Source organism: Marmota monax, unplaced genomic scaffold, assembly GCF_021218885.2.
Source record: "Marmota monax isolate L192 unplaced genomic scaffold, Marmota_monax_Labrador192_F-V1.1 WCK01_AAM20220418_F8-fsc00105, whole genome shotgun sequence".
Classification (NCBI taxonomy): Eukaryota; Metazoa; Chordata; class Mammalia; order Rodentia; family Sciuridae; genus Marmota; species Marmota monax.
The window spans coordinates 4,285,790-4,298,070 of record NW_026692947.1 but is presented as its reverse complement, the minus strand read 5'-3'; the positions used below and the strand labels follow the sequence as shown (position 1 = coordinate 4,298,070).

The 12,281-nt window shown below is 51.3% G+C and overlaps 1 protein-coding gene across 6 annotated transcripts in view; it reads left to right on the top strand.

The window, feature by feature from the left end:
* Lamb3 (laminin subunit beta 3) overlaps nt 1-12,178 on the top strand; it is a 43,504-nt gene extending 31,326 nt beyond the window's left edge. For all 6 annotated transcript variants that reach the window (XM_058581942.1, XM_058581943.1, XM_046452252.2 and 3 more), the window contains 10 exons: nt 106-484; nt 2,010-2,170; nt 2,278-2,498; nt 2,778-2,975; nt 3,457-3,601; nt 7,226-7,433; nt 7,829-7,970; nt 8,363-8,539; nt 9,220-9,373; nt 11,672-12,178. In XM_058581942.1, coding sequence (XP_058437925.1) covers nt 106-484; nt 2,010-2,170; nt 2,278-2,498; nt 2,778-2,975; nt 3,457-3,601; nt 7,226-7,433; nt 7,829-7,970; nt 8,363-8,539; nt 9,220-9,373; nt 11,672-11,808 — 1,922 coding nt within the window. In that variant the 3' untranslated portion in view covers nt 11,809-12,178. The remainder of the gene's footprint in view (nt 1-105; nt 485-2,009; nt 2,171-2,277; nt 2,499-2,777; nt 2,976-3,456; nt 3,602-7,225; nt 7,434-7,828; nt 7,971-8,362; nt 8,540-9,219; nt 9,374-11,671) is intronic.
* The last annotated feature ends 103 nt before the right edge of the window (nt 12,179-12,281 follow it).

Genomic DNA, 12,281 nt, shown 5'->3' with positions numbered 1-12,281 from the left:
CACACAGGCGATCCGTCAGGTCAGACCTCCTCTGTAGGTCTCTCTCCCCCCATCGCCTTTCTCTCCCTGACCCCAGTCTCTGACTGCCTTTTCTCCTGGCCCTAGCCTGTGACTGTGACTTCCGAGGAACAGAGAATCTGGGCTGTGACAAGGCCTCGGGCCGCTGTCTCTGCCGCCCTGGCTTGACCGGGCGTCGCTGTGACCAGTGCCAGCGAGGTTACTGTGACCGCTACCCCGTGTGCGTGGCCTGCCACCCATGCTTCCAGACCTACGACTCAGACCTCAAGGAGCAGGCTCGGCGCCTCCACAGTCTCCGCAATGCCACTGCTGGCTTGCGGCCGGGGCCAGGCCTGGATGACCGTGGCCTGGCTTCCCGGGTGCGGGATGCCAAGGCCAAGATTGAGCAGATCCAGACAATTTTGGGCAGTGCCTTGGTCACAGAGCAGGATGTGGCCCAGGTGGCCAATGCCGTCTTCTCTATCAGGTATCACTGTCCCTGCACAGCACTTGGAGAATTAAGCCACATAGGTTCACATAAGGGACACGCTGGTCTTTCCTTACCTTTTTACAGCCCTTTATAGTTTACAAAACATTTTCACATGCACCCACTCTCAACTACTGTGACAGTCCTGTGAGGATAGAGTGGTGGCTGTTATTACTTCTGTTTTACAGGCGAGGAGACAGGCATTGATAAATGATGTCATAGCCACGTGGCCACTGAGGGGCAGGGCTGGACTCAGAGCACAGGCAAGGAGCCCAAGCCCAGGACTCTTTCAAGTGCTTGGCGCTGCCTGTAGGAGAGAGTCAGCTCTGGATTAGTCACCCTGGTGGAGGGCATCCTAGAGGCAGGGGTGCTAAATATAGATCCCAACTTGCTTTTGGAATGGAAGCCATCCCACCCACACCCCCCTCCCACCAGCAGAGGTGACTTCTCAGTGAGATTTGGTTCTGGAAGATTCTATAATTAGTTTATATTTCCTGAGCACCAGTGGACTGGTGGTACACAGAGATGTCCAGGCAGCAGGGAAAAGGTAGCCCAAGAGGACTGAAGGCTGAGCCTCTTTTACTCATGGAGGTGCTGAGCTTCTTCAGGGGCCTGAGCAGAGGAGCTAGAGCAAATGTTGGGAGTCATTTGTTCATTCACTCCACAGATTTAAAAACCCCTGGTGTGATCCAGGCATTACACAAGGTGTGAGGGACATTACAGTTCACAGGACATGGTCTTCACCCCCCAGAGGCTCTTGTGCAGCTGGTTGATGTGCCAACAGTGAAGAATAGTAATGTGGACATGTGACAGGAAGCTAAAGCTCCCCTAACGGGTGGCTGTGGCAGACTTTACAGGGGAGGTGCCATCTGACCTCAGTTTCTAAACTGTGTAGTATGTCCATAGGGGTTCAGAAGGCTGGCAATGCAGGTGTGGAGGGTGGAATGGTGTTCTATGGCCGAGCAAAGTCTGAGGCGGAGGATGTGACACTTGTGGGAGGGAGTTGAGATGGGTGGTCAGACAGAGGGCATGGGGAGAGAGGACCCTGAGAGCCCCATGGCTGGGTGCATCATGAGCCCCCTTCACGTGGACATGTCCAGCCAGAAGGCGATGGGTTTGCAGCTCAGTGGGGTGGTGTGTGCCCCAGAGGAGCAGTTTGGGAGCCATAGCTCAAGTCAGACAGTAAGAGGCCAGGAGGAGAGGGACAGGGTAGCACAGGCAGAGAACTATGGGAGGGGGAGGAGAATGGAGAATACTAAGGCCAGAGAAGTCAAGGAAGGAGAGCATTTAACAGTCCACCTGCAGAGGGATAGAGCAAGACTGTGTCCCTGCCTCGGCTGACCCCAACCTCTGCCCAGAAGAATCGTCTTCAGCTGGTGGATTCTCCCTTCTGTTGCTTTGCTGAGGACAACTGCCCTGTGCAGCCTGTTTCTTCTGACTCAGTGGCAGCTTTACCAAGAGGAGGTTGATTCTGGCAAGCCAAACCCCCTCCTACATGTTAGCCCATACTCTTCTCCCATTCTAGGCGGACTCTCCAGGACCTGCAGTTGGATCTTCCCCTGCTGGAGGAGATGTTGTCCCTCCCAGGAGACTTGGACAGTCTGGACAGAAGCTTCAATCACCTCCTTGTTATGTATCAGAACAAGAGGGAACAGTTTGAAAAAATAAGCAATGTTGATCTTTCAGGTGAGAAGAGAGGGACCCAGACAACCCGCCTCTCCCCATCTGCTCCTTCCCATCTCTTCAGGCCTCCTGTGCCATGGACAGCTCTCTCCCCTCCCCTGGTTCCACAGGAGCCTTCCGGATGCTGACCGCAGCCTATGAGCGGTCATCGCAGGCCGCTCGGCAGATCTCGGACAGCTCCAGCTTGCTGCACCGGCTTAGGGAGGACCGCAGACGAGCAGAGGGGCTGGGCAGGCTGGTGGGAAGAGGTGAAGGTGATGGTAGCCCCGATCTGGCATCCCTGCAGCTGGAGATGGCCTCCTTGCCTGATCTGACACCTACCATCAATAAGGTGACTTAGGGAATGGGAGTCCCTCTTCTTGGAACCTCCACCCTAGCTTATCACACAGGGACTACTGCCACATCCCCACATTTCCCATTAGGGCAAACCTGCCCCAGTGAGAACCTGCTCACCCATCCTGACCCTCATGCCCCTCACTGTGTATTCAGATGTTGCCAAGGAAACACGTTTCTGATGCCGGTTGTCATGGGGATGTCTGACTGTTTGTTTCCTGGTGTGGGGTGGGGGTGGTCGTTGAGAAGCCTCTTTGACACCCCCATCTCTCCACAGCTCTGTGGCGGCTCCAGGCAGACGGCTTGCACCCCAGGAGCGTGTCCTGGTGTACTGTGTCCCCGGGATAATGGCACTCTCTGTGGCTCCCACTGCAGGGGTGCCCGCCCCAGGGCTGGAGGGGCCTTCCGGATGGCGGGGCAGGTGGCTGAGCAGCTCCGCGGTTTCAACTCCCAGCTCCAGCAGACCAGGCAGATGGTAGGTGCAGCAGGAGGGAGGTGGGCACAGGTAGGAGGGGGCAGAGAGGAAGGAGCTCTGCAGGCAATCCAGAACTTTCTTTCTCCTTTTCCTTTTTTTTTTTGGTACTGGGGATTGAACCCAGGGGCACTTAACCACTAAGTCACATCCCCAGCCCTTTTTTATATTTTGTTTAGAGACATGGTCTCACTAAGTTGCTTTAGGTCCAGAATTCCCATTTTAAAGTCAGAGACTAAAGCCCAGAAGTATTAGGTGATTGTGTTAAGGTTCCACAGCAAACATGACATAGGGTTGGAATCAATGTTTTTGAGTTTTATTTATTTATTTTTTAAACCAAATTGTGTCTTCTGGGGCCAAACTTGATTGGTTACAGATGCTTTGTAAGTAGGTCCCGAGGTCGAGGATGATTCATGGAATCCTTGGGGACTGCTGAGAGGCTCCATGGAGTCCTGGCCCCTTCTAACACATGGTGTGTCAACAGATTAGGGCAGCTGAGGAAGCTGCCTCGCAGGTCCAATCAGATGCTCAGCGCCTGAAGACCCAGGTGAGCACCAGTCACTCCCAGATGGAGGAAGACATTGGACGCACGCGGTTCCTCATCCAGCAGGTCCGGGACTTCCTCACGGGTGAGCTGGCTTCAGTCTCCCCTCAGCTGGTGTCCAGCTCCTGCCTCTCCCTCATTCCCAATCTTATTCAACAATCCCCGGTCTCCCTCCCTGCCTCCATGGCCTCCAGCACCCTGGCCCAAGCCCCTGTCACTCATCTGGCCTCTCCAGTGACTTCTCTGCCTGCTCCCTGTGTGTGATCCATTCCCAATAGCATGGTCTGAGACACCTTTGAAAAATATTTCAGATGGCTTCCCACTCTTGCTTTAAATCCTTCAAAGGCTTCACCTTGTTCCTTGATAAACTCCCAGCTCCTCTCTTGACTCACAAGGTCTGGCTCTTGTCCATCTCCTGGATGTGACCTTGTGCTCCTCCTTCCTTCACTCACTGGATACCCTTTTCTCTTTGCCTTCCTGGGATGCTCTTTCCAAGGTGGCTGCTTCTCATCCTCCAGGTCTCAGTTTCAGCATCATCTCTGCAGAGGAGCCTTCCCTGACCACCCTGCCTGTGGTCAGCCCCCTGCTCCCCATTCCCCATACCTTCACCCTGCTATTTAGGCTCTGCTTATGAAGTTCATTTGTCTGTAAATATGTCATGTGTCTCCCCACTAGAAGACTGCAGACTACAAAAGGGCAGGGATGGTTGGCTATCTGGTCTATGGCTGTATCACCACAACTACCATAAGGCTAGACACAGAATGCACCCAAACTGATGAACGTGGTCTCTTCCCTGCTTTCCTGGAGAGTGGGACAGGGCTGTGCAATGGAAAGATCCTTGGACAGGACTCAGGAGAATTGTGTGACTTTGGAAATGTTGCTTTTTCTCTTTGCCCCATCTTTCGCTTGCAAATGGGAATGGTAGTATTTCACAAGTTTATTCTGAGGATCAAATAACTGATGTAAAATGTGCTTTGAAAAATTAAAGGTGCCTCCGGAATGTGAGTTGATATTATTAGATTTCTGGTCCCTGCCAGGAAATTTGCTGGCTGGGAGCCCAGTTAATATGAGCTGAGAGTTTGGTGTAATGACAGTGGCTCTTCTTGCTACTATTGCAGTGTTTTTGCCCCAAATAGGCCACAGCTCTCTCCTGAGTGCAGATGGCAGGTCAGAGAGAGGCAGGAAGGATCCTCAGAAATCCTATGACTTGCTTGAGGCCATAAGGCCCACTGGGGGGAAATGTTACTAGGGACGCAGGGAGATGGTACCCAGCAAAGAAGCATGAAGGGGCAGGCCAAGGTTTGGGGCTCAGACTCACAAATAAGGGAAACTTGCCCTTATGTAGGGTAAGAGGCCACTCATCTTGAATTAACCATGGCCAGGACCCAAGCCCAAGAGGTGGATGGAGCTGGAATTCCCAGGCTGGCATAAGCAGGCAGGGAACAACCAGTCCCTTTTTGTCCTCTCAGTTATGCTGTGTCTCAGGTCAAGTCCTACGATGGGTCCAGGGGCAGAGAGAAGGAAAATTCTCACACTTTTCAAAGTGGTGGGTTTTAGCTTCAGAGAACTCTTGCAGGAGGCGGGTGCTAGCTGCTGTTGGTATACAGAGTACCAGCATGGGAGGGAGAGTGGCAGGTCTATGGAGGAGGGAGGTGACATCATTTTTCTTCACTAGTTCTTCAAATGGAATTGAAAAAATTAATAGGTAGAGTTCATTCCTAAGTACCCGGTACTGTTCTAAGAGCTTTGCATCGATTATATTATTTAATTCTAGCTACATGAGGTAAGTACTATTATTACTTTATTTTGCATATAATGAATCTAGGCACAGAGAGGTTATGCAACCTGTCTAGGAACATCCAACTTGGAGGTGGTGTGGGTAGGATTCAAGCCCATTGTTCTCGCTCAGTTGTGCACATCTACATTGTTGCATTATGGGATGGACATACACACTCACTTTCACTTTTGCTAATGTTTTCCCTCTCTCTGGATTGTTTACCTTCCCTTGTCTCCCCTTATCTGGATAATTCCTGCTCATCCTCTAAGAGTTCTCTCAGGAAGGAACTCCAGTCTCCAGAAAGCCTCCCTGGACCTCTAGCCTGGGTGAGGCACACCTTCGGTGGCCATCCTGGCACCTCTACCCTCATTGGTTTTGCTTCCTTAATTATCAACATGTCTCTCCCACTAGATCCCAAGCTCCATAAAGGCAGGGACTAAGGCTAATTTGATCTGCAGTCTCAACTCCTTATGTGCTGTTGTGCAGAACAGGAAATATTGACTAGGGCCCACTCCAAGCCTCAGAAGGCCAGGAACTGAGTGTGGTGCAGCTGCAGCCTGGGTGAAGTTTTGCAGAATACGTGAGGCACCAGAACTGGGAGGGGCTATGTTCAGCGAGGGAGGTTTTGCTGGGAAGATGAGGATTAAGCCTTATTTGGAGAGGACTCTGGGTTAGAGGAGAGGTTGATATCAATATGGGCAGGGTCCTTGTGCAGCTTGCAATGGAATAAATCCAGTTAAACCCAACTGCAGTTATGCCTTGGGCTCCTATGTGAAGCTGCTGTAGGCTGGCCCTAGGGACATGGCAGTGAATAGGACTAGCTTCCACCTTCCAGGAATGTCCTTCCACCTGGCGTGAGAGGGGTCTGGGGAAGAGACTCGTGTAGCCAGTGGTGAGGAAACCTGGCAGGCATGGAGCAAGGCTGGGCCCAGGGCCACAGAAGAGTTCAGGCCCAGGCCAAACCTTCTGGTGGGTGGGGCCTCCTGGACACTTCCATTCAGGTAAAATCTTAAAAGCTAATAGGAAGATGTCATCTCTGTACTTCTGACCTCACTCTCTGACTCAGAGTTGGTTAAAAACTCTTGCTAATTGTCACATCACAACTTCAGAATGTGGACCCATAGTCCTATTTCCGAGATTAGGAAACTGAGCACAGAGAAGTCACGTGACTTGTTGTGAGGTTGTGAGGTTGCTTGAATGGATAATGGGAAGCCTAGATCTGGAAGTCATTCATCTACCCCCCAAACATCAAGGACCTCCAAGTGCAGGCACTGTGCCAGGGTCTGGGGAAAGAGCTGTGGGCAAAAGCCAGTCCCTGTTCTCATGGAGCTTACCTTTTCTTGGGCGGAGAGACAAAAACCAGGTAATGAGTTCAGCATTTGCACATGGGTGGTAAGCACTGGAGAGGAAGATAAGGCAGAAAAAGAGGATGAGAAGTCTGGCTCTAGTGTGGATGGAGGTCCACGACTGGCTTCTGAGAAGGTGACATTCCAGCAAAGAGTGCTAATCCTTATTTGCCTTTGAGCACTTCTTTGGGAGGGGGGCTGGGAAGCAGTCTCATGGCCAAGGAAGCAGCTCCGGTCCCTGACTGCTCCCCTCAGTTTGGGGCTGATTGCAGCAGACATTGCTCAGTACCAGCTGTCGGGCGCACCAGCTCCTCCTCCTCCCAGCCCGCAGCTTCCTGTGGCACCAGACACTTAGTTGCCACAGCTGTGCTGACACGCCTCCTCCCCACAGCACAGAACACAGGACAATCATCCTACAGCATCTCTGGAAATTCCTAGAGAATGGGCGCCTGAGTTTGCTTGAGAGTGGGCAGTATTTCTCTGGGGGGCCACATCAGAAGGGCCACAGAGGCATTGTCTATGGTGCTGTTTAAGAGGCTGCTATCCTTGAGTGGCCTCCCCAGTCTGATGGATGACTGTCTTCCAGACCCTGATATGGATGCAGCCACCATCCAGGAGGTCAGCGAGGCTGTGCTGGCTCTGTGGCTGCCCACGGACTCGGCTACAGTCCTGCGGAAGATGAACGAGATCCAGGCCATCGCAGCCAGGCTCCCCAACGTGGACCTGGTGCTGTCTCAGACCAAGCAGGACATTACGCGGGCCCGCAGGCTCCAGACTGAGGCTGAGCAGGCCAGGTAGGGCCTTGGGCCCTGAGTTTCTCCCTACCCAGGAATGGGCTAATGTTTTGTCCCTCAACCCTGTTTCTGGAAGAGAGGAACAAAGGGCTAGGACACGGGGGTGGGGGGTGTTGCCTACTGTGGTCAAATGACATGAAAAGTCCAGGTTTCACTTCACTTACTGGATCCTGTCTTCCATAAAAGAAATGGCAGAGAAGATGTCTTAGGTATAACACACATCACTATCCCTTCTTGGTGGGGTCCCAGGAGGGAAGAGCTACGGAGCTAGTATTGTCCCTGCTCTTTGTCTCAGCTGGAAAGGGTGTTGTCTCAGGCTGGTGCATGAGTTAAACTACACATTTATCATTCACTGTTCACTCCTTCTCTCTCTGCTGTTCCTTCCTGTTCCTTAGGAGCCGAGCTCACGCAGTGGAAGGCCAGGTAGAGGATGTGGTTGGGAACCTGCGGCAGGGCACGGTGGCATTGCAGGAGGCCCAGGACACCATGCAAGGCACCAGCCGCTCCCTTAAACTTATCCAGGACAGGGTTGCTGAGGTGAGGCCTTATAGATTCTTCTCCCCTATTTTAGAATGAACAGACAGATTTAGGCATAAGGTATAGAAGATGCTAGTAAGTGACCTTGTTGACCAAGCTGGAGGTCTTGAGAAGGCTGGTTTACAAGCCTCAAGTCTGGTTTTGAGCTCTTGGCCAGGATGCAAAAAAAGCAGGGGTAGACCCTAAGGCAGGGGTGGGGTTGGCTGAGCTGGAGAAGGAGGAGGCCTGGATATCATGGACTTAGGCAGGGGCTTAGGGAGAACCATTGGGATGTCCTGGTTGAACAGACTTTTCCCTGTCTGTAAAGTGGGAGAAAGGATGGTAGAAGCAGGCTTCTGGCTGCCTGTAAGAGTCACTACAAACTTTCAGATTTTCTCTCTTTTTCCACAAAGGTTCAGCAGGTCCTGGGACCAGCAGAAAGGCTGGTGATGGGCATGAGGGAGCAGCTGGGTGACTTCCGAGCACGGATGGAGGAGCTCCACCGCCAGGCCCGGCAGCAGAGGGCACAGGCAGCCCAGGCCCAGCAGCTTGCAGAGGGTGCCAGCCAGCGGGCACTGAGTGCCCAGGAGGTACAGAGAGGGCAAGTTAGCCCAACAAAACATAGCCAGTGAAGGGCTTCAGGATTAACTGAAATTTAGCCTCCACTGCCTTTGTGTAACTGGTTTGGGGATGCTGAAGATGATCCAGTCCAGTTGAGACATCTGGAGCTGTCTACAGATGAGGCGGTCACTCGCCCCTGCCCGAAGCTCATCTATAAAGCAGGTTTCTTACTGTGTTATCTGGAGCTTGTCTCCTTAATCCCTGGACTGGGCACTCAGCTTAGACTAATGATCTGGGCTCCATCCCTATCAGAATTAGACCAGAGAAGATTGAAGAGCTTCTCCCAGTGTCTGAAGTATGCCACCTGCTTCTCCCAAGGTTGGGAATGTTGGCATGCGCAATCCTGGGATGTGACCAAGTTGCCAAATATGCTTTTAAATGACACCTTAACATGAACCTATGATTATGTGTTTGGCATTATGCTTAAAGTGAGATGGGTGGGGGGTGACAGGAGAGAGAGATGGAGGGAGGGGAATGCAAAATTTTAAGACATAATCTGGGGCATAGTGGTTTTATAGGTGAAAGATGTGCATGGGGGATAGTAGGAGGCACCTCATTATTGTGTGTTGATTCAGGTGATGTCAAGTGCTTTAGCTACAGCACTTTTGGACTGATGATGGTGATACTGAGGTGGTTCTACTTTTTTCAGGACTTTGAGAGAATAAAGCAAAAGTATGCTGGGTTGAAGGACCGTTTGAGTCGGAGTCCCATGCTGGGAGAGCAGGGCAGTCGGATCCTGACTGTCAAGACAGAGGCAGAGGAACTGTTTGAGGAGACCATGGAGATGATGGACAGGATGCAAGGTGAGGGGCATGGACTGCTGGGAATCCCTGAAGGCTGATCCCCCACCCAGGGCTGCTGAGGTCTACTCTGGTTGGAGCAGCAGTGCTAAGGGAGTGAGGTCAATCAGGGTTAGCATGTGTGACAGCGCTGTGGGGAATCAGAAGTGCTCACATTGACTTGGCCTGCCCCGAAGAAGCTTGCACTCCAGATGAGGTCATTTTCCCTATCATGTGAACGGTACCCCAAACTGTATGTAATAGCCTGAGGTGGCCTGTGAAAGGGACATGACTAATGAGTTCAAGGAGACCAATTACTTCTGAGAGAAATGTTCAGTGAAGGTGAGAAGGGGGTGAGAAGGAACAAGGCATGTCTTGAGGATGGGACAGGAATCGGCCAACAGGAGAGGAGGTTGACCAGGACCTGTGGGAGAGACATAGAATAGCTCCACGTGGCTGGCCTCCAACCCAGATGAAGAGGGTAGACTTGGCCCTGCATGTGGCAGGGAACAATCCAGAGGTTCTGAATATGGCAGAGACATCATGATAATAGCTTTTAAAATGGTTCTGAGCTTTCCTCATAAAGAGGAATAAGGAATCTAGAAGCCACTCATTCTCTAAGTTGTGATGGTGGGTGGCATCACTGGGCTGGTGTGTTCAGTAAATGCTGCATAGTTTCTCTGAATTTTGGCAAAATCCTCAGTGGGTAGCTAAGTGGACACCATAGAGAAGGTTGGATTGGTGGGTTCATAATGAAGAAATGGGAGGCTGTGGCCACCCACCCATAAAGGGCAAGGAGCTGAACTCGAGGAAGGAACCAGAGCCTGGGTCAGTGCTTTTCCTGGCCTTGCCCATCAATGCTCTGTATGAAGATAAAGAATTTGTTTGTCAAATCTGTGTATGACAGAGAGTTAATACACCAGGCAATTGCAAATGATGAAAAAGATGGGATGAAACCAACAGGATGAAATTAAGAAAGGATAAACCTTCCCTCTGGCCTTTGTGGGCCTAGACCACAAGTACAGCTCAGGAGAGACTGGCTTCTCAGTGGCTCATGTCACAAATTGTTACTCACCTGAGAAAGACCCAAGAGTTCTGAGTAACTGCAGGCTTGTTTTGAAGCAGCAATGTCTTGCTATTACTGAGAGCTAATAAACACAAAGCAGCCAAAGTAAGGGGGATCAGTAAATGCTTAGGGGTGATATTCAAACTACTTAGCAACTGGTGCAGCACATACCCACCAACTAGAATAGTTTCAGGTCATAGCATTGGAATGGACATTTACCTACTTGAAAGAATTTACTTTAATTGGAAGATAATGGTGAGGATTATGCATGAAGGAGGCCTTTGGAAATGGGGCCCTGAAATGGAACAGCAGTAATATAACCACCACTATGGATGTATTTCAAGATTTGATCAACCTGTAGGCCCATGTGGATGTTCACTGGCTGACACTGTCTTATGTTCTCCTTCATAAGGGATATTGACAAACCTGCACACATCAGGAAGAGAGTGACTGGGGTCACTGGGAACAGAGGGAGGGACGCAGCAATTGTACCAGATGAGGAATGGAGACCTTTAACCTGGAGAAAACGAAGCCTCAGAAATGTGTGGGACTTCCATGTGGGAGCAGAGCAGATATATTCCTAAATACCCAGGAGACAGTCTTGGGACAATTGGGTGGAAGCAAGAAGTGGTTAGATTTTAGTTGTCTGAGAAGAGGACTTAGCAAATAATCAGAGCTGCCTAAAGTTGGAGCCTTGTAAGGTAGTTGTGCTCCCTCCCTATTTTTGGTGAAATATAGGCTAGGGGAATGTGGTACAGGGGACTCCTGCCTAGGGGACACAGGCCAGTCTGGGTCATTTTTCAGTGTTCTTCAAGCCTTCACATATAATCAGAAGGGACCAGGATGGGGGTGGGGTAGGAAGAACTAGATTAATCTGGGGGAACATTTTGGCGGGGAGAGTGGGCAAGTGTCAAGATGCCTACTTAAGTGTTACTGGTAGGATGGCTCCTGTCCGGGTCCAACAGCATTGGGCTGCTAATCTTGGTATCAGTATCCTTGCCCCCATCAGCCTGGTACAACTGAGAGAGCCTAGAGAAGACAAGAGGGGTGAGGGGTTAGGGGATAATCAGAATTGGGGGTCTCCAGGACTGGAGAGAGGGGAGAGGCTTCAGTGACCGCCACCTGGAGGCCAGCCTCTGCCGAATTGGTTCTCCTGCCCATGCTGCCTCCAGGCAGGGGGAGGAAGGGGAAGGGATGGGAGTCTTTGGGTATCTCACCATCCACTCCTCCTCCCCACATTGTTCCATCTGCCTCAGACATGGAGTCGGAGCTGCTGCAGGGGAGCCAGGCCATCATGCTGCGCTCAGCAGACCTGACAGGACTGGAGAAGCGCGTGGAGCAGATCCGCGACCACATCAATGGGCGTGTGCTCTATTATGCCACCTGCAAATGATCTCCAGCTCCCTTTGCTTCTGGGGAGGGGGCAGATCGGGTGGAATGTTTTCTGACTCCAGGAGACTTGGATGCCACCTGTGGCACACCTGGACCACCCAGGTGGGCAGCAGGAAGAGCCTGCACTGATGGGATGGATAGAGGTGGTATAGGTGGGTCTGTCATCATGCCTGGAAATTCCCAAGTGGAGAGACCCAAACTGGGCAATGTCTCTGTCCTTGTCCTCTGTTGTGACTGAATCCTGGACCAACACAAAAATGTAATGAAAAAAGATGTGAAATGAAAAGTCCAATAAAAATCTTTGGAAAGGAACTAGAAGCTCAGGGAGGGAAAATGGTCTGTCTTCCCATTCAATAAACTTTTGTCATTTATTTCTGACTCTCATTGGAGTTCCTATGAGCTCAAGACCGTTGAGCTGCCCTACTTGCTCAGTCTAGCTTGCTCATCACCTGTACCTAGGGAGACTAGGCCCTT